General features: G+C 40.1%; 1 protein-coding gene across 5 annotated transcripts in view; it reads right to left on the bottom strand.

The window, feature by feature from the left end:
* Positions 1 to 21649, bottom strand: part of KCNQ1 (potassium voltage-gated channel subfamily Q member 1) — a 337169-nt gene that overhangs the window by 293628 nt on the left and 21892 nt on the right. For 4 of the 5 annotated variants that reach the window (XM_042038606.1, XM_042038608.1, XM_042038607.1 and 1 more), the window contains exon 2: positions 1283 to 1373. In XM_042038606.1, coding sequence (XP_041894540.1) covers positions 1283 to 1373 — 91 coding nt within the window. Of the gene's footprint in view, positions 1 to 1282; positions 1374 to 1631; positions 1733 to 21649 lie in introns of those variants that run through there. The other variant, XM_042038609.1, reaches the window with a different exon arrangement.

The raw sequence follows: 21649 nt of genomic DNA on the forward strand, positions 1-21649 counted from the left end.
GTAAAATATTATGATATATTGCAAAAATGAGTGAGACATTACCAGAAGTTAAACTCACCACAGACACTGGCAGAAGTTACGGATTAAAAACCCTACTAGTTATGGAGTGAAGAACCCAAAACAACTTAAATATGTACAAAAAGGAACTCCAAACCAAAAGAAAAAAAAAAAAAAAGGTACTAAATGCAGAAATCAATGTATGGATCCTCTTAGCTGGCACTAACTCTTATGTAACTCTTACGTTACACCTAAGAGTTCAAACAGCTTACAAGTTAGTTAAAAATAATATACCAGGAATGAAGGCACTTCATATAGAAATAGTGTGACTGACACTAAATTTAACATGCTACATTCTTATTCTTACAGCATTCATATTAGGTATAGAACCTCAGCAAAATTAATAGATAAATAGAAAAAAATTATTATAACTGATGGGGGTCTTCAGTGAGCTTTTTCATGTTAATAGCGGTAATATACGTAATGATATTACTGGAGCATTGCTACAATACCTGTTTTGAACAAATATTTAAAATTCCTAGCTATCATTTTCTCAATAGAGTGCCAGTGTTTCCACAAGTTAAATAACGGTATTTACAAATACAAAGAAATCAATGATTTAGCAGGGGATAATCCCACTAGCAAGGTACAACAAATTTATAAAATTTTGCACGTTTAAAATCGTGCCTCTCCAACCTCAAAACTAAGGCTCTCCAATGAAACTGGAGCTGGCAGGACAATAACACTCCTGAAGCATTTGTTGATACAATTATGTTGCAGCACTGGTGTACTATAAACATGGTGACTGCATTTTCTCTGCTGAAGGGAAAGAGTGTAAGACAGGTAGAGCAAGTTATCTTGAAGTCAATGAACATACAGGAGTTCTCCACTTTTGAAACAAAGGTGGATATGACATCAACTAAATGAAAGGACTTCCACTTACTTTATTCCCCTGCTATGGCCAGGTGTCTGGCCCTCAGCATGGCTGAAAAAAGGATTAACCCAAGCAATAGGAGGGATTCAAGTTTAATTAGAATAGCTGTTATGTACTGGACACACCACAGATGTCCTCAGTATAAGGCCACAGAGGGGACCACTTCATTTTTGGGCTACCATGACTTTTGGCGTTTCTGTGGCTTTAGAGGCTCATGAGGGGAAAGCAGAAAAGTCTGTTGTCGATGAAATCATAAGGAACATTCTGCTTGATATGGTGTTAGCTCAGGAGATCAGAATTTGCACATTAAGAACAAACACACATCAATCATATTCATGTCCACATACATACCATCCAAAATAACGTCCCTGTAGCAAGAGCTGCATACTGCTCAATTGTAGAAAGCACGCTGAAGATAAGGCATATCAGCACAATAAGGAAGCTGTAAATAAAAAGAAATCAAAAAATGAAAATAATGTAATGCAGTGTAAAAAGAACCTATAGGGAGAACAGATAATTATGCCATCACAAATCGTCTGTTTACACTGAAATGTCATTGGTTTTGGATTATCCCAAAACACAGCTGGTAACTTTTGCATGATCCTGCTTCCTGTTGCATAGTTTATTTCTCTTCAGACACTAAGGTTTTGGGTTGGATATTATCAAGTGAAACCACATGATAACACTAGCTTTAGCCTACCTCTAAGACTTGCTGTTTCCGGGCCCCTCATGAAAACATCATTCCTTGCTTTTTCCCATTGTAAGGATTACTATGGTTGAATCACCACACAATCCCCAAACATGTTTCAGATATATGCCTTTTTGCTGTTCCAAAGTCCAATAAACTGAAAAAAAAAAAAAATCACAGCTAAGCCAAAGTTTAACAGGCTCTGCCTATACTGTCTTTTGTAACTGATTCCTAAAAGGGCCCAAATAAATGAACTTTGACATTTGGCATTTGAAACACAACCTAGGTCTGATTCCACCTAGTTCCAAACCTGTGCCGTGGGCAGAGTCACCTACCACTAAACCAGGTTACTCAGAGCCCCATCCAAACTGGCCTTGAACACTGCCAGGGATGGGACACCCACAGCTTCTATGGGAAACCTGTGCAGTGCCTCACCATACTCACAAGAATCTTTTTTCTAATATCTAATATCCTAATATCCCTTTCAGTATGAAGCCATCCCCCTTGTCCTGTCACTACATGCCATGTCCCTCTCCCATCTTTCTTGTGGGCTTCCTTCAGGCACTGGAAGGTCACAATTAGGTCACCCCAAAGCCTTCTCTTTTCTAGGCTGAACAATGCAAATTCTCTTAGACTTTCCTCATAGGGGAGATGCTCCATCTCTCTGATCATCTCAGTGCCCCTCCTCTGGACTCACTCCAGCAGCTCCATGTCCTTCCTGTGCTGGGACCCCAGAGCTGGATGCAGCACTGCAGGTGGGGTCTCACCAGAGCAGCATCCCCTCCCCAGCCTGCTGCCCATGGTGCTTTTGATGCAGCCCAGGATGCCATTGGCTTTTGGGGCTGCAAACACACACTTGTCTTTAGGGAGGGAGTCCTGGTTCCCAGTACAAGATCTGGGACAGCCACCAGGGAGTTGCAGGAAACAGCCCAACTGTCTGTAACCTCCCAGAAATCCTCTTTCCCCATCTGGGGAGCAAGGCTGCCCAGCCCTGCAGCCTCTGCCTTCAAACCTCTTCCCTGAGCAGCTTCAGCTGCGCCCACCACCCACAGGACTGCTGCTTCCCCTAAAGGAACATAATCCATTTGGGAAGAAAATAATTTAAGATCCAAACTGGATGCTATCGACTACACACTAGGCATAGGCAGCTTTCAGTTCCCAAAGAACTGCATGTTTCTTTTAAAAACATGACATCAGCAATCAACAAGACTGAAAACATCCACTTGTTAAACACAAAGTTAGTTGCTAGGGCTGTTTCTCACAATTCTGTTGAGACAAGCAACACCAATCCTTTGCACTCAGCTGAAACTTGCTTCAAAATCCAGTAACTAAATCACCCACCCTGGTAGAGATCTCTAAAACAGTCAACCATTTTTTTAACTCAAAAAAACCCACAACAAAAAAGAATTGAGGTAATGAATAACACTGAACTCAAGAGAAGTATTAAACCAGAACATCAGATTGGCATAACTCAGCTGAGGTTGTGCGAATGAAGGTAGAGGCTCTGGATAAGTGAGCACTTATTTGGGTGAATCTTTTGAAAGACCAAGTACTCAAGAAAAGAAAACTGAGTTAAGGTTGACATGTGCTACACTGCTCAATGATTGCTTTGAGATACAGTCTGTGCAGGTCCAAAGCACACATAGAAAAATGATGCCAGAATCGCAGAACCATTAAGGTTGGAAAAGACCTCTCAGATCAAATCTGACCTTTGAGATTGTACTACCAAATAGTGGAGAAAAAGTTTGTAGGTAATCAGGCGCAAAAATCAAATACATAATGAAATTAAGTTAATAGGATAGAGATGATCATGTATCAATAAAAGAATCCATATAAAAATATACTTTTACCTAAGCAAAATATAAGTATGTGGGTGTTTGATTAATCTCTAAAGTCTTCTCATTTTACCCTGTATCTCTACATTTGACATTCTTAAGCACAAGTAAGCTGTGCAGACAGGGCAGAGAACACAAAGGTGAGTCAGTCACTTGAAACATAACATAAATGTTCCCTAAGTGTCCAGCCCTTCTGTCTGCAATATTCTCACAATTGCATAAGAAAAATACACATGGCAATGTGAACATAAATGGGTTCAGTTGCACAGAGATAGCTGAGGCTCTCTGGATACAAAGTCCAACATACATAGAATTACCAGTTCAAAGCAAACGATGAGTTGCAAGGGATGAGCAGTACCAATTCATATTTACTAGATCCCTTGATAGTAGTAGACATGTTAGAAAGTTTAACTCAGCCAACACATGAAACCACAAGAGGGCAACAAAGCAAAGACTATTCCATTTCTGTCCTTTTCCTAAACTAACACAAAGTTGAAAAGTGACAAAAAGATAAACTTAAGGTCAATCATTTGCCAAATCTCTTTGCTTTTTCCTATTGGGGAAATTTATGGCTGACATAAGAACTGCATCAAGTGCCATTCACCCCACTACCTACTTTTACTGGTTTTCACGTACATGGACCCATTCCAGTCTTACCAATTAATTTTTTTTTCACCCCCAGAAAAGCTCTTTAATTCACTGCTGTGCTCTTTCCAGGCTGATGCATGAGACACCTTCATAACCACAAATACACATTATGCCAATCAAAATAAAGATGTTTGGTCAGATACTGCTGCTTCTTGTGTGTTTCTTTGGCATGAGAGAGATGACACACACAAGGTGCCAGTGCCAGCACCACAGCTGAGCTACTCACCCTGTTACACTGGCATTGCTATTTTGCTTAGATCAATTGCACATAAGGAACAGAAGGTGCAAAATTAAGACATTAAACAAAAATACATTATGTCCTCCTCTGCCATGAGCCTACTGTTTGCTGCCTTCCAACACTCAGCTCTTAGCCTGTTTTTGTTTTGGTATTAGTGGCTCCCTCCTCCACCTCTGAAGTATAAGAAGGGAGTTAGGCACCAGTAAAATAGAGAACAGGAAGTTTGGCACTTTTTTTTTTTCTTTCTCTTTTTTGACAGTTATCTCCTCTTTCTTCAGCCAGAAGTGGAACACAGATCCTCAGCTACTGCCTAGGCAGCAGACAAGTCCACAGGAGTTAGTTACGAACAACAGTTGCAGGGACAGACTCTGCCTCAAACTTGAATTTGCTCATGCCAAAATCATCCTGGGACAACTCAACTGGCCAGCCTCAGAAAAGCAAACAATTCAATTTTCACAAAATAACCTTATGACTCTTAATATCACTTTACTGTGATTGCTATTACTACATTTTCCAAAAAAAATTGCTTGTCTTGATACAGATGCTAAGCATGTAAACTCTTCATCCAGCCAGCAAGTATCAGACAAACTAATGGGCAACTGACTCCACTCCAGTATAGTACATTTTTCCTCTAAAGGAGCCACAGTCAGTAGAACACTGGAATCTGCTGAACTCTAGCAGTCAGACAAGGCTTCATCTCCTGGAAACCAGTCTTATCTCCTGAAACCCATTTCTTGTTTACCCTCTATGCACAAATGTGACCATCTTCAAGAAAGGAAGCAGAGTGATGAGTTCAGGCTCTCATCAGCTCTGATCTCACTCTGTTACTGTGGGGCCAAGCAAGCATTAGAGATGAGAAGATAGCCTGTGAAGTTTTTCAAATTGTCTCTCCCAGCTTACAAAGTAGCATCTGCTTGCATATAGATAAGTCACAGATACTGCATCAGAAGAAGCATTTAAAAATAGCTTTGTGGTTAAGTCACATCTAACAGTGCTATGCTTTTTTGACACCAAGAATTTTCCAAGTGGCTGATCATCTCAGTACTTGTTGACGTGACACCACACCACCACTGTCAAAGCAGCGGGGACATTACAAAGCAGCAGATGTTTTCTGTCATGGACTCAGTTTTTGGTAGACTAGTCCAAGGAAACCTGTGTCCTCTCAGACAGCACTATTCTACTCGAAGCCAGTTTCTCTGGTTGTCTTTGCAACTCAGTTTTCCCAGGCACAGCATACCTGGTGGAGCCAGACCCAGAAGTGGAGCTCTTGGCGTGCATGAAACAACACCAGCGTGCAGCACTCCAGTCACACTTTGAGCTCACGCACATTCCAAGCCTGTAAATGGATTTGGGATGTGTGTCTGTGCTACAGTACCCTCTAGTAAGAAAAGCATGAGTACAGACACAGGTGTATAATAGAGGGTTACACGAGGCAGTGTCTGCACAGGTGCGTGTATGTGGGCAAACATTTAATAAATAATAGATTTTGTCTAGCTTCATTGTGTCAGTCAGACAATTCATGCTATCTTTTGTCTCAAACAGGTTTGAGAAGCCAGAGCACTTCCACAAAAGAATCATTCAGCAGACAAGGGAACACGGCCAGCCAACATATGTGGTGTATTCAGCAACAGATAGGAAATATATTAAGAGCTAAAGGTAGATTTAATATTCTCTGACTGTTCTAGGATATATTTTGACTTACGGAACAGACCCACAGCTTTTTCCCTGACCTCAGTGGCAGCTGCAGGAATTTGACATATTATAGGTAGCTATCAGTACTCTGCAGCCTTCAGCCCTGCGCTGATGAGTTTTTTTCTATATTTAACTATGATTTTTGAACATTAGCATGTCTTTTTTGTGGGTTGAAACAATGTGTAGAATGATCAAAGGAACAATAAACCACTTACTGAGAGATAACCATGCTCATTTAGTGAATGTCACAGGTAGGAGAACTGATAAAGGTTTATAAAATATGTCCAGTGATATGACCAGGAACATTTTTAAAAAGGTGCATGAGACACGCTGGAAGTACTTACCAGATTAATACAGTCTCATGCACATGCAGCTGTTATCATCAAAAACAGCACTAAAATGGGGGTAGATTTCATTCCTTCTTGCAGTGTTTCTTACACCCTCCCAGTGGGAGTCTTTCCATAAACCAGGAAAAGGTTGTCATTAGGCTATAAACTGAGCTGAAACCTTAAAAACACTTAATAGAGGAGAAGGGACATACAAAGTTCAGCTCAATTTATATGAACTTGAGCTCTAACCAGCCTGGAAGACAGACAGTTTTTCCTTGTTCAATGTCATTTACAAGCTACCGTAAGTCTGGGGTTTTTAACCATTTTTATTCATTACAGCTATCAATCTTGAAGGTATCCAACTATCAGTGCCCTTGCAAACAGAGAATATCATTTTAGCTGGTAACTGCTGGATCTGTGCTCTTTTTTTGTTTGGCATGAGTTGCAGTTCATCCTCTGTCTACTGGAGAAAATGACTGTAACAAAAAAAGAAATACTCTTAAAAGAAAGAAAAGGTCTTTTGTGTGCTTCTATGTGCTTAACACTCTACCTAAGGCCCCTCCTTGAAGCTCTGCCCTTATTTTTACACAACTGGATTGTCTTTCTTTGAATGCACAGCTGTGTTCAGTAACATACATGACCAGTCATCTATCCTATAACTCAAGGGTGGTTTTGTTTTGTGGGATTTTGTTAGTTTGAGGGTTTTTCCTACAGAGTAAATAACTTGTTTTTGCCATTTAAGCTTCTAACTGTGACAGGTTTCATAAGTAAATGAAGTAATATAAAGTTTAACCTCCTCTAAGCACAGAGCTTTACAAGGACTGGAAGGATGACATTGAGAATGAACAACACAAATGTGCGGATTAAATTTGGGCAGATTCTTATCTCGAACATCGTAATTTGTAAACTATAATGCTGCTGCATATCCAGTTCACATTAGTTCATTAAAACATATGACAGCATCATTATTTCATCTTTCATCCCCACGGCTTATACATACTGACACTTTTCAGACTGTGAACTCAAAGGTCAACGGTATCAGAAAAGGACATTTCCATGCAGCTTTCCAGGTTACAAACAGAATTACTGCAATGAGGTTTTAGACAGACAAGTTCAGGTAAGAGACACACTGAAGATGCTTTCATTTTGTCATACATTCTGCTGCATTCCATGCCAGCAAAGTAACTCCTTACTTAATTTACATCAGGAAAATCCCCATGAAAAACTTCAACAAGTTTATATTTCTACAAGTCAACATAAATCCCTGACTACCTCACACAGTACTGCATAGTCCTTTCCCCAGACCAAACAAGAAAACATTCAGAACTAACCCATATCAAGTAATTCTTACTGCAGTGAGGCACCAGGTCTTTGTTCTTTCACTCAAGGTATTTTGGGATTGCTTGAGAAAAAAAAAAAAAAAAAAAATCTAAGAAAAGGTAATAGAAGGGGAACAGGTAGAACTTGTAAAATAAAGGACAGCTGACAATAAGAGAAGAAAGAAGTCTATGAACATAAACAGCATTCCTAGGAAGCTAATACAGGATGGTAATTTATTTTATGGGATCATCATCAAAGTATAGTGTCAAGTACAAATACCAACCAGTGCTTTTAAAGGTGAGAAACTCAGGGCTGTTTTTTAAAAAAGAAACAGGATTTCACCAGGCAGAGAAAACTTCCATCCCTAATGAAATTCACGCAAGTAAATACCCAGTATGTGTAGGTCTTATGCTGAACCCTTCAGCAAGTCTAAACTGAATACTCAAAAGACACTAATCCTGTCATGACTATGGAATACCAGAGTACAGTGCCAGGCTACTAACAGAAAGCTAAATAAGAATTTAATTATCCAGCTGGTGGACACCAGAGGTCCTCCATCACTTACTCCATTAAAAATAGAAGTTTGTTTATAAGAGAATGGTCTACTGAAGGTACATTGTTAGAGAGAAGGAGCCCTGTACTCAATTCCTCTTTGCCCGTATCTTAAGCCAACTTTAACACTTCTAATAATGCACTAATTTTGTCAACTACAGTAGCTGTTCATGCATTAGCATGAAAAAAGGAGAAAAATCACTGTAGGATTTAAGGAGTTCGGAGACCAGCAACCTACACAAACCATACCTGAAGACAACAAGTTTGAAAAAGAACAAATACACAAGAAAATACCTTAGGGCCAATAAAAAAAAATTAAAAGTAGGGGTCTAAATCTCTGGCCATGCAGGCTCTTTGCATGGTTTTCTTCTAAGGATTTGTCTTCTCTTCTTCTGTTTTGTTTTTGAGGCAGGGGAAGGAAGGAGGGGTACAGCCCCTCCCCATCTTCCAGCTTCTCTGAGGCAGGAGGATGCCCAGCAGAAGGGGAAGTACACTTGCATTCATGCAGAGAAGCATGATTCCCTCCAGGAACGGGCTACAGCAGTTTCCTGTCCAACACACGCTTCCTCTCTGTTACGTCCAACACAGGTCAAGCTCGTAGACAGGTCACTGTTCTCAGCTGTCACTTGCCATCAAAAACCCTTCAACAGACCAAGTGTGAATGCTCTGTTTGTCAGCTGAGGCCTATCAGATGGAGCTTCCTGTTAATATGTATTTGTTCCAACTCCTAAGGCAAAGTATAGTTGGAGCTTCCTGAAGGAAACAATGCCATCATTTTTAACCAGCTCCATGACTCCTTGTCAAAGAAATGCTGTCTTCTGGCTCCCGTGTGAGAAAGCAGCTTTATTGTATAAGAAAGATCGTATACAATACAGGCTAGTCTGATACTACGAAAAATAGGTTAACTATACAGCTAAACAGGCAAGGCTTCTCTCACACTTACCTGGCTCTCCTGGGAGGTTAAAGTCTGTAAAAATGATTTAAATTACAGGCAGTGTACCAAAGCACAAAGCACACAATGAATCAAAAGTAATTTAGGATACAGCACCAGAATTATTGCAGGAAAGGCCTGTAAGGTCTTGGCAAAGGGTATGATTGCAGTAGAAATGCAAACCAGACGTCAAGATGCTTCAAGAGGAAAGGTTAACTACTCACAAAAAGCACAGTTATTGCATCCTGCAACGAGGTATTAGTTCCTTTGAGAACAGGCATTGATTGAGAGGACAAAGATGATAGGTACTGTGCAAGAAAGTGGAAAATGAGTATGCTACATTTAAAACAAGTGCATGACCAAGAGATGTGAACCACTGCACTGCAGAAAATCTATCAGCACTCCCCAGATAGTTCACAACAAGCTTCCAATGTGCCTCATCATTAACATGAAACCCCAACACAGCAACATGACAGCCATGGAAGGGGTGAGTCCACACATGCAGTAAAAGGGCATCACCCAATACTAGAAATCAAAAGAATTTTTGCAGTTTTCTTTACATCAGGCTTAACTAGGGAAAAACATGTCATTTTTTATCAGCCAGTTCTGGAGTTGTGTTCTTTTAATGAGGGAAGAAGAAAAATGTCCTAGTAACTGAGTGCCACAATACAAGTAGAACTTGTTTTGTAGTTGGAGTTTTATACAGTTGGTCTGTAATTTAGTATCCAAATATTAAAAGAAAATTACTAAAAGTTCTCAGACTATAAAGCGCAGCTTCTGAAAAATTGCCAAGACTAGACTGTTCCTCTGCTTTGCTGTTATCAAACCTAAATTAAATAAATCTTTCTAAATAAAATACTCTTTATTAGAACAAATACTTTCAATAATTACTTTCCTTAATACATAACATTTCTTTAAACAAGTAACAACACTTACTTCCGATGGTTTCACCCGTTTGGCCTGGCTGAACTCTACTTTGTTAGCTTCATCTGACAAAGCAATTCAAGAGCTCTATGTATTACCTGGCTTTTTGGTTGGGTTTTTTTTTTTTTTCCTTCTATTTACTTTCATCACAGCAGTACTGCTACAAATCACTCTGCCTCCCCTACTAAAGATCAGAGAACATTGTATTGTGACCTCTAAGGCACATGCATCTTATCATGCCGCAGAAAACTGGACTTGGTCAACCTTTCAGCTCACAGACCTCTTCCTTAGGGAGCAGCTCCTGGACACTGCAGGTAGCCAAGTAATTAAGTATCCAGCCCCAAAGAAGCAAAACAAGGTAGAAGAAAGGAAACATTGCCTCCACACCAAAGAAGAAGGGCACTATCCCACAATCTTGTACACCTGATGTACTAGTGCATGGAAAGTTGGATGCTAATTGTATGGCAGTACCAATCAGGGCTACGGTTCTAAATGTTTCCTTCATAAAGAAATACCCACATTTCTAGCTCTCTAAAAGCCCCTCCACGACAGGGAAGCAATATTAACATTTTTGACAGCATCCTTTATTCTTCAATTGTTAACAGAGTGAAAAAGCGCAAGGGACTAAAAATCAACAGATAGATAAATATACAAATGGGGGAGAAGTAATCATAGATTGAGCTACTGACCTGGACAGATACGTAATGTGATTTATTCCAAATGCCACAAAAGTGGTACCAGACCTGAGCAACTCTGGCCTACGTCCTCACCTGATCCCCCCAAATGCCTTTTTGAGCTCCTTTCTGCTAGAACCACCGTGTCTGAAAGGCACTTTCATCCATGCTGGCAAGTAAGATGAAGACCGTGAGAAAGATCTGAAGCTGGGATAAGTGCTCTCAGCAGGGTTTCCATTATGACCCTCTGCCTTAATTATTTAAAGGTATAGTTGACAGATGCTTTCACAGAAATCAGTCTTGTCATCGTCTTTTGAGCTTTTCCCCATTCAGCTCTCAGCTGCACTTTTCTAGGGGCACTGGGGGGAGAAACATGGCACCCTTAATGTATTATAGCTTAGAAACAAGGAAGAGAAACTACATAACAGGTTAACATTCCTAAGATGAAAGCAGAGGAATTTAGCAAGCAGACATATTTCCATTTCTAGGGGGGAAAAAGTATTTGCTGAGGGAAAGATGTGATGCTTGAAAGCTATGGCAACTTGACTTCTTAGTTTGCTTTAAGCATGATGGAAAGTTCAAGTGCCCCGGGAAGAAAAGAATGAAGAGAGTCTAGAAAGCCACAGGCAGCTTTTAATTTTATGGTGACAGAGCCTTTCTGTAAATACAAAAATCTCTATAAATACATGCCATGAAATACAGGAATGCTCAATACACCATTTCCTCAAAAAAGCCTAAACAGATTGAGTTTCCAAAGTGAAATCCACGCTATGCTTAAAGGGCTTTAGCTTTGTGCCCTCACCACCCAATAGACAGTTTTCCAGGCTGAAAATTATGAGGAAAATTATTTCCATTATTCCAGCAGTCAAGTTAGCTGTTTGTGGAAATTCCAGTTGTCTATCACAAGGCTAAAAATTCTACCGTATCACTTGAATTCACCTGCCCTGTATCAAACAAGGTAGCATTAAGAGAAAATGGTTTAAGAAAGTTATAATCAGTTCTGAGGCCTGCATCCAAGAGGCATTTCAAGGTGGTTTAGTGATCAAAACACATTTGAAAATGGGACTTCAAACTTGAGCACTCAACTAGCCAAGAAGTTCCTTGTAAGAGAAGTTAAGACAAAGTAGTAACAGATGTTAGATGCTTCATACACCAAACCTTACAGGAAGGGCTCCTAATCAGGAATACAGTGGCTCTACGTAACATTAAAAAAATATAATCAACTATTAATTGGACAACCAACTCTGCTGTGGGTAACAGCCCCCAGGTGCCAGACACACGCTTCATTTTTCACCTGCCCACACGCTTCCAACTCTAAAAGCCATAAGGCATCTAAACATTTCTGGGAATGGTCTTTTGATGCTGCAAGAAAAAGAAATCCTATTTATCTTGTAGTGAAATCTCAGATTCTGTTAGGTAATTTCCAGAACAAGGATTTATCACAATTCATTAGTGAAAAAGACTTGAGAGATGGTAACATTTTGTGGCACATCTGAAGGCCACAGCCTCAGGAGGGGAAAGCTACCATAGTACCATAATTCTGATGTATCATTGCAGGACAGCATGAGGAAGCAAAAGTCCAGTGCCTGAGAGCACACTGCATCACCTGCTATTCCAGTGTTAATACAGACATAAAATTATTTGTGTTACAGCTCTTACTAGGGCATTCAAACTGTACGTAACAAGTGCTTGCTAACAGCATGCAATAGATGCCTGAAAACAGTGACAGAAGTCAGAAAAAGGCAAACAATTGTTTTGCACATTGACTTGAATAATAAATTAAATTCCAGTTAATTATTAATGTTGCAAGGCCCAACATTATATGTAACAGCTTGAATATTAAATAGTTTCAATTACATGGAGGAAAGCACACAATACATCTACAACATTAAGGTATCAAAAATATTAAGTTACACAAATTTAGGAATCAAAAGAATTCCAGAACTCCACCTCCTTTAGGTTTTATAAATAGCAGAAAAATTTAGGGCATTAAACCATAATACATATATCTTCTGCACAGTCCTTTCTGAAAGTGCCAATATTTCTGTGTATGTATTTAGTTTCATTTGTGGTGCTGTGCAATGAACGATAATAAACATAAACTCATAACACATAAAGCTAAGTACAAGGGAGCAAGGCTTGATGAGAAGCAGACCTTGAAGGGCTCTCTTCTGGAAGTCATCATTTCATGGCTAAACTACCAGGAAATATTAAATGATGACTTTCTGTCAAAGTTCAGTGCCCTTAAGATTAAGCTGCCATTTCAAGTGAACGTTTAGAACGTGTCTAAAATGTATTGATATGATCCGCCAACATATTAACAACATCCGTTCGAGTAACATATGACCTCATGGCAAAATTATACTGTAAGGTACTACTCCTGGCCCTGAACCACCAGTCAGTTTGAAGGGGTATTAACAACATTCCAGCAGCATCCAAAAACCTAAGGAAATCATGGGGTCAAGTCCAGCCACCTGTGACACTGCCGTAATGTATGTCCTTCCACCTACACAACTGGCTGCCAGCCTCAATGCTCAATAAGAAACTCTCTCATAGTCATTTGCTTCTTGGGGTCTACTAATTCTAGCAGCTTACTTTTAAGTCATGGGAATTTATAGTTTAGGAGCACATCCTGCAGGTTCTGGTAGCACTGCACTGAGAGAAAAAAGCAAAGCTGGAAGATGCAGAGGAAACACCATGGAATTACCCATCAAGAACACTGAACTTTCTGCTTTGCTTCTTAAAAAACAAAGATTTGTACAGTTACAACAAAAACTAGTAGATGCAGTCTAAAATTTTGAAGGCACTTCTGAAAGTGCATCATAATTAAACCATTACACTTCACATGCATCAAGTAATCCATAAAATCCTTCAGTGTAAGGATCAGATTTGCAGGTGTGTTCTTCCTCCAGGAACTTGGCCATTATTCTTTTTAATAGATTTTTAAGTTAAAGCACTGATCCCTTTTGAACATGTAGTTCAAGTTACAGATACTAATTGTTCCTGACCAATCAATCCCTAGTGAATTTATAAACTATAAAGTTAGTCAAGTAGAAGATTCAGGATCCTTATTCTGTGCTAACTGACAAATTTCACAGAATCTAAAAAGAGGCAAAAATTGTGATATGGAGGACATACTAGTCACCTTGCAAGTCACAAGACAAATAAAAGAAAATGACACAAGATAAAAATAGTTTACCTCCCTTTTGAAACTGCATCTTTAATGAAACATTTACTTATTTCCAAATTATGCTAGAAACAGGCTTGCCCAGATTAAAGCACAACTTCATTTTTAATGGAATTTTTTCCAGAACAAGCTAAGTCCTATGGAGTTCAGAATTTCAGGCCTGACCATTAAGAGGTTTTTTTTTCTTGGGGGGGAAAAAAAGCCTAATTTCCTTGAAGTCTTCGGTACTAATTGCAGACAGAGGGGTCAGAGGGATCACTCCCCTTCTGTTTATCAATGTTAAGACCCAATCTGCAATGATTAATATTGTTTTTAAAGATGCAAAGCACTTCAAAAGCTGCAGAAGACTGAGGAACACCAAAGTCATCAGTGCAGTGTAAGCCTGAAGGACACAGTTTGATTACAGCCATTACTGAAACGGCACCTGTGCCATTGGAGAATACTTTTCTCTGCAGTTTCACCTTCGTCAGTACAAACAAAAGCATTGTTCTACTTGGAAAGTCTTTGGCAGCAGAATGGGGAAAATAACAAATTATCTCTAATGTGCACAGCACATAACATTTGTTTCATAATCTGATGGAGCAAATTAATTTCTTGACCAGCCGACAGGATATGCTTAATTAAAAGAGAAAAAAAAAAAAAAATGTGTGGAAGGGAGCTTTCTTAATCTATGTACTCCCTTTTTTCCTTCTCCAAGGAATTGCTGGGCAGATTCCTGCTCTCTGCAGTCTGCATGGGACTTTCACCTGAAGCAACCCTGAACGTCAGAAACTCAGAACCAGTGAAATCCTCTTGCTTTAATGCTTCTTAGATACTGTTTATTATTTTTTTAATGTTTCTTAGATAAATACAGTAGATGGTGACACACATTTTGACTATCTGCTGCTCAAAGGGCCACAACCATAAAAAAAAGGAAGGAAAAAAGTAAATACCAAGGTGTCTATCCCATAAAACAATCAATTTTTGAAACAACAGTTAGCACCACTGGTCTCAAATAAAATTTAAAAATGGACCTGAGGACTACCAGTTTATAAAGTTTTCCAGATTTCCTTTTATATACTATTTTTCATTCCTCAACAAATACCAAAATCATGTCATGCTACTCTGAAATATCCTAATCAATTTTTAATTGGGAAGAAAGATATAATTTCACATCATTCATCTTTGACACAGACTTATGGGAAAAGAGTATTCGTAATAAAAAAACCCCTATTTTTCATATGACTCTGGCTCCAGACCTACATTTGAGCTCAGAACAATCTAGTACTGCAGATCCATAAAAAGTGGTGCACACCAGCAAACAAAATATTTGCATTTGAGCACTGAACTCCCTCATAATACAGACTTCAACACAAAAAATCAAAAACAAAATAAACCAAAGAAAAACCCCACAAGTATTCTGAACAGTGAGAAGCTTCATTATCTGAAACAACAGTCTCTGAACTTTTAGAAGTGATCTATGAAGGTTTTGTGCCTTGCTCAAGTTGGCAGAGATGTTTCTCATTCACCTCAGCCACTTAAGCATAAGTTAAAACAATATTATGACTCCCACAGCAGAGAGTTCCAGAAACAGGCTCCTTTCTAACCAATTAAAATCCCCTGTTTAAAAGGCTATTTTTTTTTTCCTGAGACTGACTCCTTTACCTAAAAGTAAATCGTCAGATAAATTGCTGCTGCTCCCTACCACCATTAAGAGACAGGAGCACAGGAACAATTTGGGGATGGAAAGTGCCTTCAGTCAAGCATTCCTAAGAGTCCGGGGGGAAAAAAAAGGTTCACTGCAGAAACAAATTATGTCTGCCTGGAGAAACACAGCTGTGGGAGAATCGAGGCTCCTGAGGGAAGACTCCAGCAGATGGCCCCAAAGCAACAGCCAGGCTCAGCACAGCCCTTCCCAGCAGCTTTCTGTACACCCAGCAACGGCAACCTGAACCCCAACTCCGGTTAGGTCTGCTGGTACTGATGCATTTAAGAACTCGCAGTTGTTTTATCAGAATGAGTAAAAGCTTTATTTAATTTTGCTAGTTAGTCAAGAACATAAATTAAGACACAAAACTAAATCTGGTCAAAAGTTGTGATCACTTAGACGTCTATTTTTAAAGTTGATTTTTTCTAAGGACAATATTTCTATTTTTTATGGTTACAGAGCTGCACAGCTTTTCAAAAGCGCCTTCCATTGTGATTAAAAAACTTCAAATCATTGTAGAAAGTATTTTAGGCAGACATTTCCAGTGTATTTTAGGAAGACATTTTCCAGTGATATAAAGTCAGAAAAACGGTAGAGCACATATTTGATTACATGTCATTACTCACACACTTCCAAACTTAGGTGTGTCAAAGCCCTTTTAAGAAACTTAGGTATGATTTCCCCTACAAGAACATTTAAAAAGCACATGCTCAAAAAGCAATGATTTCTGGTTAAAAATTACTGCATTCTGAAATGGGACTTTCAGGCCTCACATGCAAATGTCTTCCTTGAATCTATTCCTTCAGAAAATGTTCCACTAATCACAACTGAAAAGTCAAACTGGCCTTCCTCTGTATGCAGGAAGGTGTGCTTGGACCAAGGAGATGTGCTGATTAATGAACTTGCTGTCTAAGTTAATAAAAAGATAAAAAGAAATAAGATTCTCACTTTTCAATTTTGTAAGTGAGACAACGGGATAAAGAGATCAGATCATAGAATCATAGGATTGTTTGGGTTGGAAGGAACCTTAAACATCATCCAGTTCCAACCCCCTGCCATGGGCAGGAGCACCCTCCACTAGACCAGGCTGCTCAGAGCCCCATGCAGCCTGGTCTTGAACACTGCCAGGGATGGGCATCCATAACTTCTCTGGGCACAAGATTTAAAGAAAAACAGCAGTACCTAGTTCTCTTAGCCTGCTTCTGCCTTAAATTCTACCACCTTCTTATTCGCCAGCTATGAACTTGTCATGCATTAAAGTCCGAGACTTAAAAATTATGTTACAAACCAAGAAGTTAAAGTTCTGCACAACTTCTACCCCAATATTCTTCCTGATCTCACACAGCTCCCTTGCTCTTCCAGACTGACCTTAACTGAAAGCATATTCCATGCTATGTATTGCAAGTCTGCAGGCACAGACCATGTGCTTTGGTCAGGTTAACAATCAAAAAGAGAAAAGAAGTGGACACCAGCTACTTTCTACTTCCTAAGTGCATGCAAACTTCCCCTGCAGTGACCCATGGAGCACTTATCATTTTCATTTGCTAGCAAAGAAAAATGAACAGCAGGGAGATTAGGTGACTTGTACAAGGTCACGTAGCACACGTGATGCAGAGCTGAAGATAGATCCCCAAGGATCCGGCTTCCACAAGCAAGTTTCACACAGCTGGGCCCGCTCTTTGCACTGAAGAAGCCAGCAGGCAAGGGGAGAGCAGCCTCCTACCTTTGCCCAGTGTGACCTACATTTAAGTCAGCACCCCTGAGCCATTCCCCAATTCCAGTACAGCCACCACCAAGCCCAGGCATGGACACTGCAGATGTTGGCAGAGCAGAAGGGACAAAGCTCCTGCATGCCAAAAAATCCAGCACACTCACCAGCTTGCTGGCCACCTCCCCTGGTGCCCAATGCTGAGCACCCTGCTGGTCAGCCAGCTCAAGGGGGAAGGTCTGAAAAACTGGGACCACTGTCAAGAAAGACCCTGACCCAATCCATACACATCCCTAGTGCTCTCTTGTCTTCTAAGGAAAGGCTCCATAGGGGGAGGACAACCTCTGCATTCCCCACCTCAGCAAAGGGGAGACATCCTGCCTGAGGGCCAGGGGCATGGAGGATGTGGGATGAAGATTGAAACTGCTTTGGCCATGCCAAAGGTTCTCACCTTCATTTTTAACACCCATCTCTGTATTTTCCTGTCATGACAAACTACGTAGGTGCTTAAGTAGTAAGAAATTTGCATCTTGTAGAGGAAGTTTACAGAGAGTCACTCACAATCATGGGGAAAAATTATTCGTTTGATAATTTCACTTGAAGGAGGGAAAGGAGAAAGAAAAGTTGTAAGAGTACCTAAGTTGGCCTTGTGGCATTGAGAAAATTACAGAGTGGATAAGGTGAAGGCCTTAAAAACCAAAGTCATCTAGGTTATACCTGAGACTAACTCAAAGGGAGAGACCACTGGTAATGATAACTGAACACAAAAAGGGCAAAATCATCCAATTTAAAAAAAAACCCCGAGGAACAATGGGCTTTATAGCAGCAGCATGTATGCTTACAAGCAGAGCAAGGCTGCATTTATCAAAGATAAAACAAAGTAGTAACTCAAATACAAGATGGTAATAACTTATCTAAGTTTCATGTGCCAAAAGAGACCCAGAAATACTAAAAAAATAAGAATCTGTGTTGAAGATAAAACCCCGTGTAACTATCTGGAGCATTAGAGAAGAATCACTCCTATCAAAGACAAGTGTGTAGCACTGTAGCCAGCTGATTTTTTGCTTTATAAATACGCTGAGATTTAGCTAACAAAGGGTTGAAATGCACCATTCTTTGAAGAAGCTGTTTCTATTCCAGTGACTTCCCAAATACCAAGAGTGTGTTAATTATGCACACAATTTTGCACACAAGCCCATTGTTTGATTCAGGATTTTGTGTAAGGAGAGATCTCTACTTCCACATACGTGAGGAGTTACACCACTGCAGTGGGCACACACACAGATCCCTTTGCACCGCTCAGTCTCTGCAGCAGGACAAGTCCTCACATGAGCATTCTGGACTGAGATAAATTAATTTCTTCCTATTGTAAGGCAGCAAACATCTGCTGAGGCTTCATTTGCTTATTACAAACCTGTGTGACCTTTTGAATGTTATGATGGCCAAATCTTCCAGTATTTCCTTCTGGCCTTGTTAACATTGACCGAGTTGTGGAACTTGGCAATGAGGAAATGAACATTCGAGCAGTGATCAAGCCCAAAGACATCCAGAGTGCCAAGATCTTCAGAGCTGTATTAGGCACACAATAAATCAAAGTGTGAGCATGAAATATCAAAGATGTTTTACTTCATGCAAAGGACAGGAAGATTTGGGTTTCCAATTTTACATCGGGGGAAAGGGAACAAAGGAGAGAATCTAAAGCTATGACACCAGTGCAGATATTTTACTCAAGTCAGCAATAAAACCATCTTTAACCCAAAGCAGTACAAATACAGATTCACAGGTATTAGTGCACACCAAACAAAGAGAGTGACTTGAAATCATTTCAGTGTATATAGCATTCTAAGTTGTTACCACATCATGTAGCATCAATACAGAACAATTAGCCACTGCCTTGTCATCACTCAGAATGATTTTTAAAGCTAAATTAGTTATCTGTTTAAGAACAGAAGAAAAGCAGGATTAAAAGCTTTATCCATACAATTTGTTCCATCGAAGATTAAGCTCTACAGGAAATTACTTTATACCACTAAATTTATGTTAAAACTTACAGATCAGTGTTCCAAGTCAAAACTTATCTTTTCTCAGCTACACACCTCCAGTCTTAGAAGGTGAAAGACACCTTGGTTTGTGGAACTCCACAGAGCTGGAATGGGAAACCACAGCATAGCTATATGCGGGCACACACTTCCCTTAGAAGCTGTGGGATCATTTTATTCTCTGCAATCACAGAATATTCTTGAAATTTTACCTCGTGGTCCATTGTCACACCACGACATCACCCTCAACACACTAGCTATCAGCAGCCTTGGAAACTAAACAGGGTCAGGCCCAGTTACTCTGCTTGGACAGGAGACAGCTTGAGAACATCAGGTGCCATAGGCTCCCAAAGCTTGGCTAGAGTTGGCACTTAGATGCAATGCCAAGGGCATCCAGAAGAGCTTCTGCTGCTACATCAGTAGCAGAAGACTAAAAAAGGGAAACATAGGCTTATTGCTCAATGGAGTGGGGGATTTGACGGCATAGAGACAGATAAGCCAATGCCCCCAATGCCCTCTTAGCCTCACTCTACCAGCAACATCTCCCTGACCTCTGTGCTTGGAAGCAAGGTTCAAGGAGGAGATACACTACCAGGAAGAAAACCAGACAGAGTTAGGGATGACTTGAGAGAAGTCATCCTATACCAGGACATGGGACCAGACACATTGTGTCTGAGGGTGCTGAGAGAGATGGTCTATGTCACTGTGATTTGTCACTCAGGTAGAGTCCCCCTGACAACTGGAAAGAGATAAACGTCACACCCATCTTCAAAACAGCCAAAACAAAAGAATACAGCAGAGACTTTTCTCTATGCTACAGCTGAAAAAGTCACAGCCTACACCCCTATTTTCAGCGTCCTGCTGTAGCTAAGACTGCCACAAACTGTGCTCAATCAACTTCACTGGAAGTTCACCCACAAAAGTACATCCAACCAAGCCACAGATATGAGGGCAAGAAGCCAACAATGGAGCAATCAGGAAAAAGGAAATCCCTTGCATCATCTGTCTGAAACCCTCTGGAAACTGACTCTTCAGGATATAAAGTTCACAGCATACTTTCTAAAGAAATGCAAGCAAAAAAGATTCACGAGTTTCCTGGGCTTTGATCCAGAATAGACTCGAACATCCTTGTCTGTTCATACAGTTGTTGTATAGAGTTCAGAGGAAGATTTAAGTGAGAGGTAAAAATTTTCCACACTAAGGACAGGCAGCCCCTTCCTCATCCTTCTCCAACTTGCCCTGCTTAATCTTCTCATTTCTAAAGGAATGAAATCCTGTTGTTTCGTATTTCTGGGGTGACATGGTACAGAACAGAATTCCATGAATCCAAAAATCAGGGAGAAAGATACAACAGCTACTCCCTTCAAATCAGACATCTGAAGGAATCCTGTGAGTGACTTATCAGTCACCACGCAAGCCAGAAGATGGTCAGCCTGAATGATCCCTGTTAGCATTCTGCAGCTTCTAACATTTTTTTTAGCATGAAAGATGCAGAGGATTCAGGGTGCAAGACTGATGATGTCAGTCAGGTCCCACAGAATCCTAGCAGTCTTTTCCCACAGATTTTGGGATTTGGTAAAGGAAATTTATTTCCACCAGGAGAGAAATCCCTGCATGAATGAGTCCATTAGATTTAGTATGAGAATAAAGTCACTGGTTCTTTTACTTCTGTCCACAACCCTGACACAAATACAGTGTGGAAGTGATCGTCACTCCCTTGTTCTTCCTGTGTGAAACAGTCTTTGTAGGTCCTCATAGGGACCAGAAAAGAAAAAATATGCATTAATTTTGTAGGAAGCAGCTTGATATTTTTCTTAAAATAATTTTCCTCATCATTTGTTGATGGCAACCCATCACAATAATTGCCACCCTGAAACTTAAGAGGGAGGAAAAAAGTAAAAAAAGAAAAAATATACTTAAAAATGAGATAATACTTCAGACTAAAGAGAAGAAAGTCAATATAACGTGCTGTAACCAGCAGGCCTCACAAAGTGTCTGAGATTAAACAGGACAGACTTGACAGGTAACTTGCAGGGGTTAAAAAAATTGCATCAAGAATTTCCCAACTACCAGTTATTCTTCCAGAGAAGATCAGCCTGGTTACTGTCAGGCCACAAACGCTCCAATACACACTCCTTTGGCAGCAGATGCTACCTAAAGATCTTAAAGAGTAGCTCAGTTTCCAGACTTCCATGGACTGCCCCTGTCACATTTTGAGATATTCCACCACACACTGTGATCAAATCCTCAAATCCTATCCCAAGAG

This window comes from Corvus kubaryi, unplaced genomic scaffold (assembly GCF_017639235.1).
Source record: "Corvus kubaryi isolate FWS band 111438036 unplaced genomic scaffold, C.kubaryi_AGA036_p1.0 37392, whole genome shotgun sequence".
Classification (NCBI taxonomy): Eukaryota; Metazoa; Chordata; class Aves; order Passeriformes; family Corvidae; genus Corvus; species Corvus kubaryi.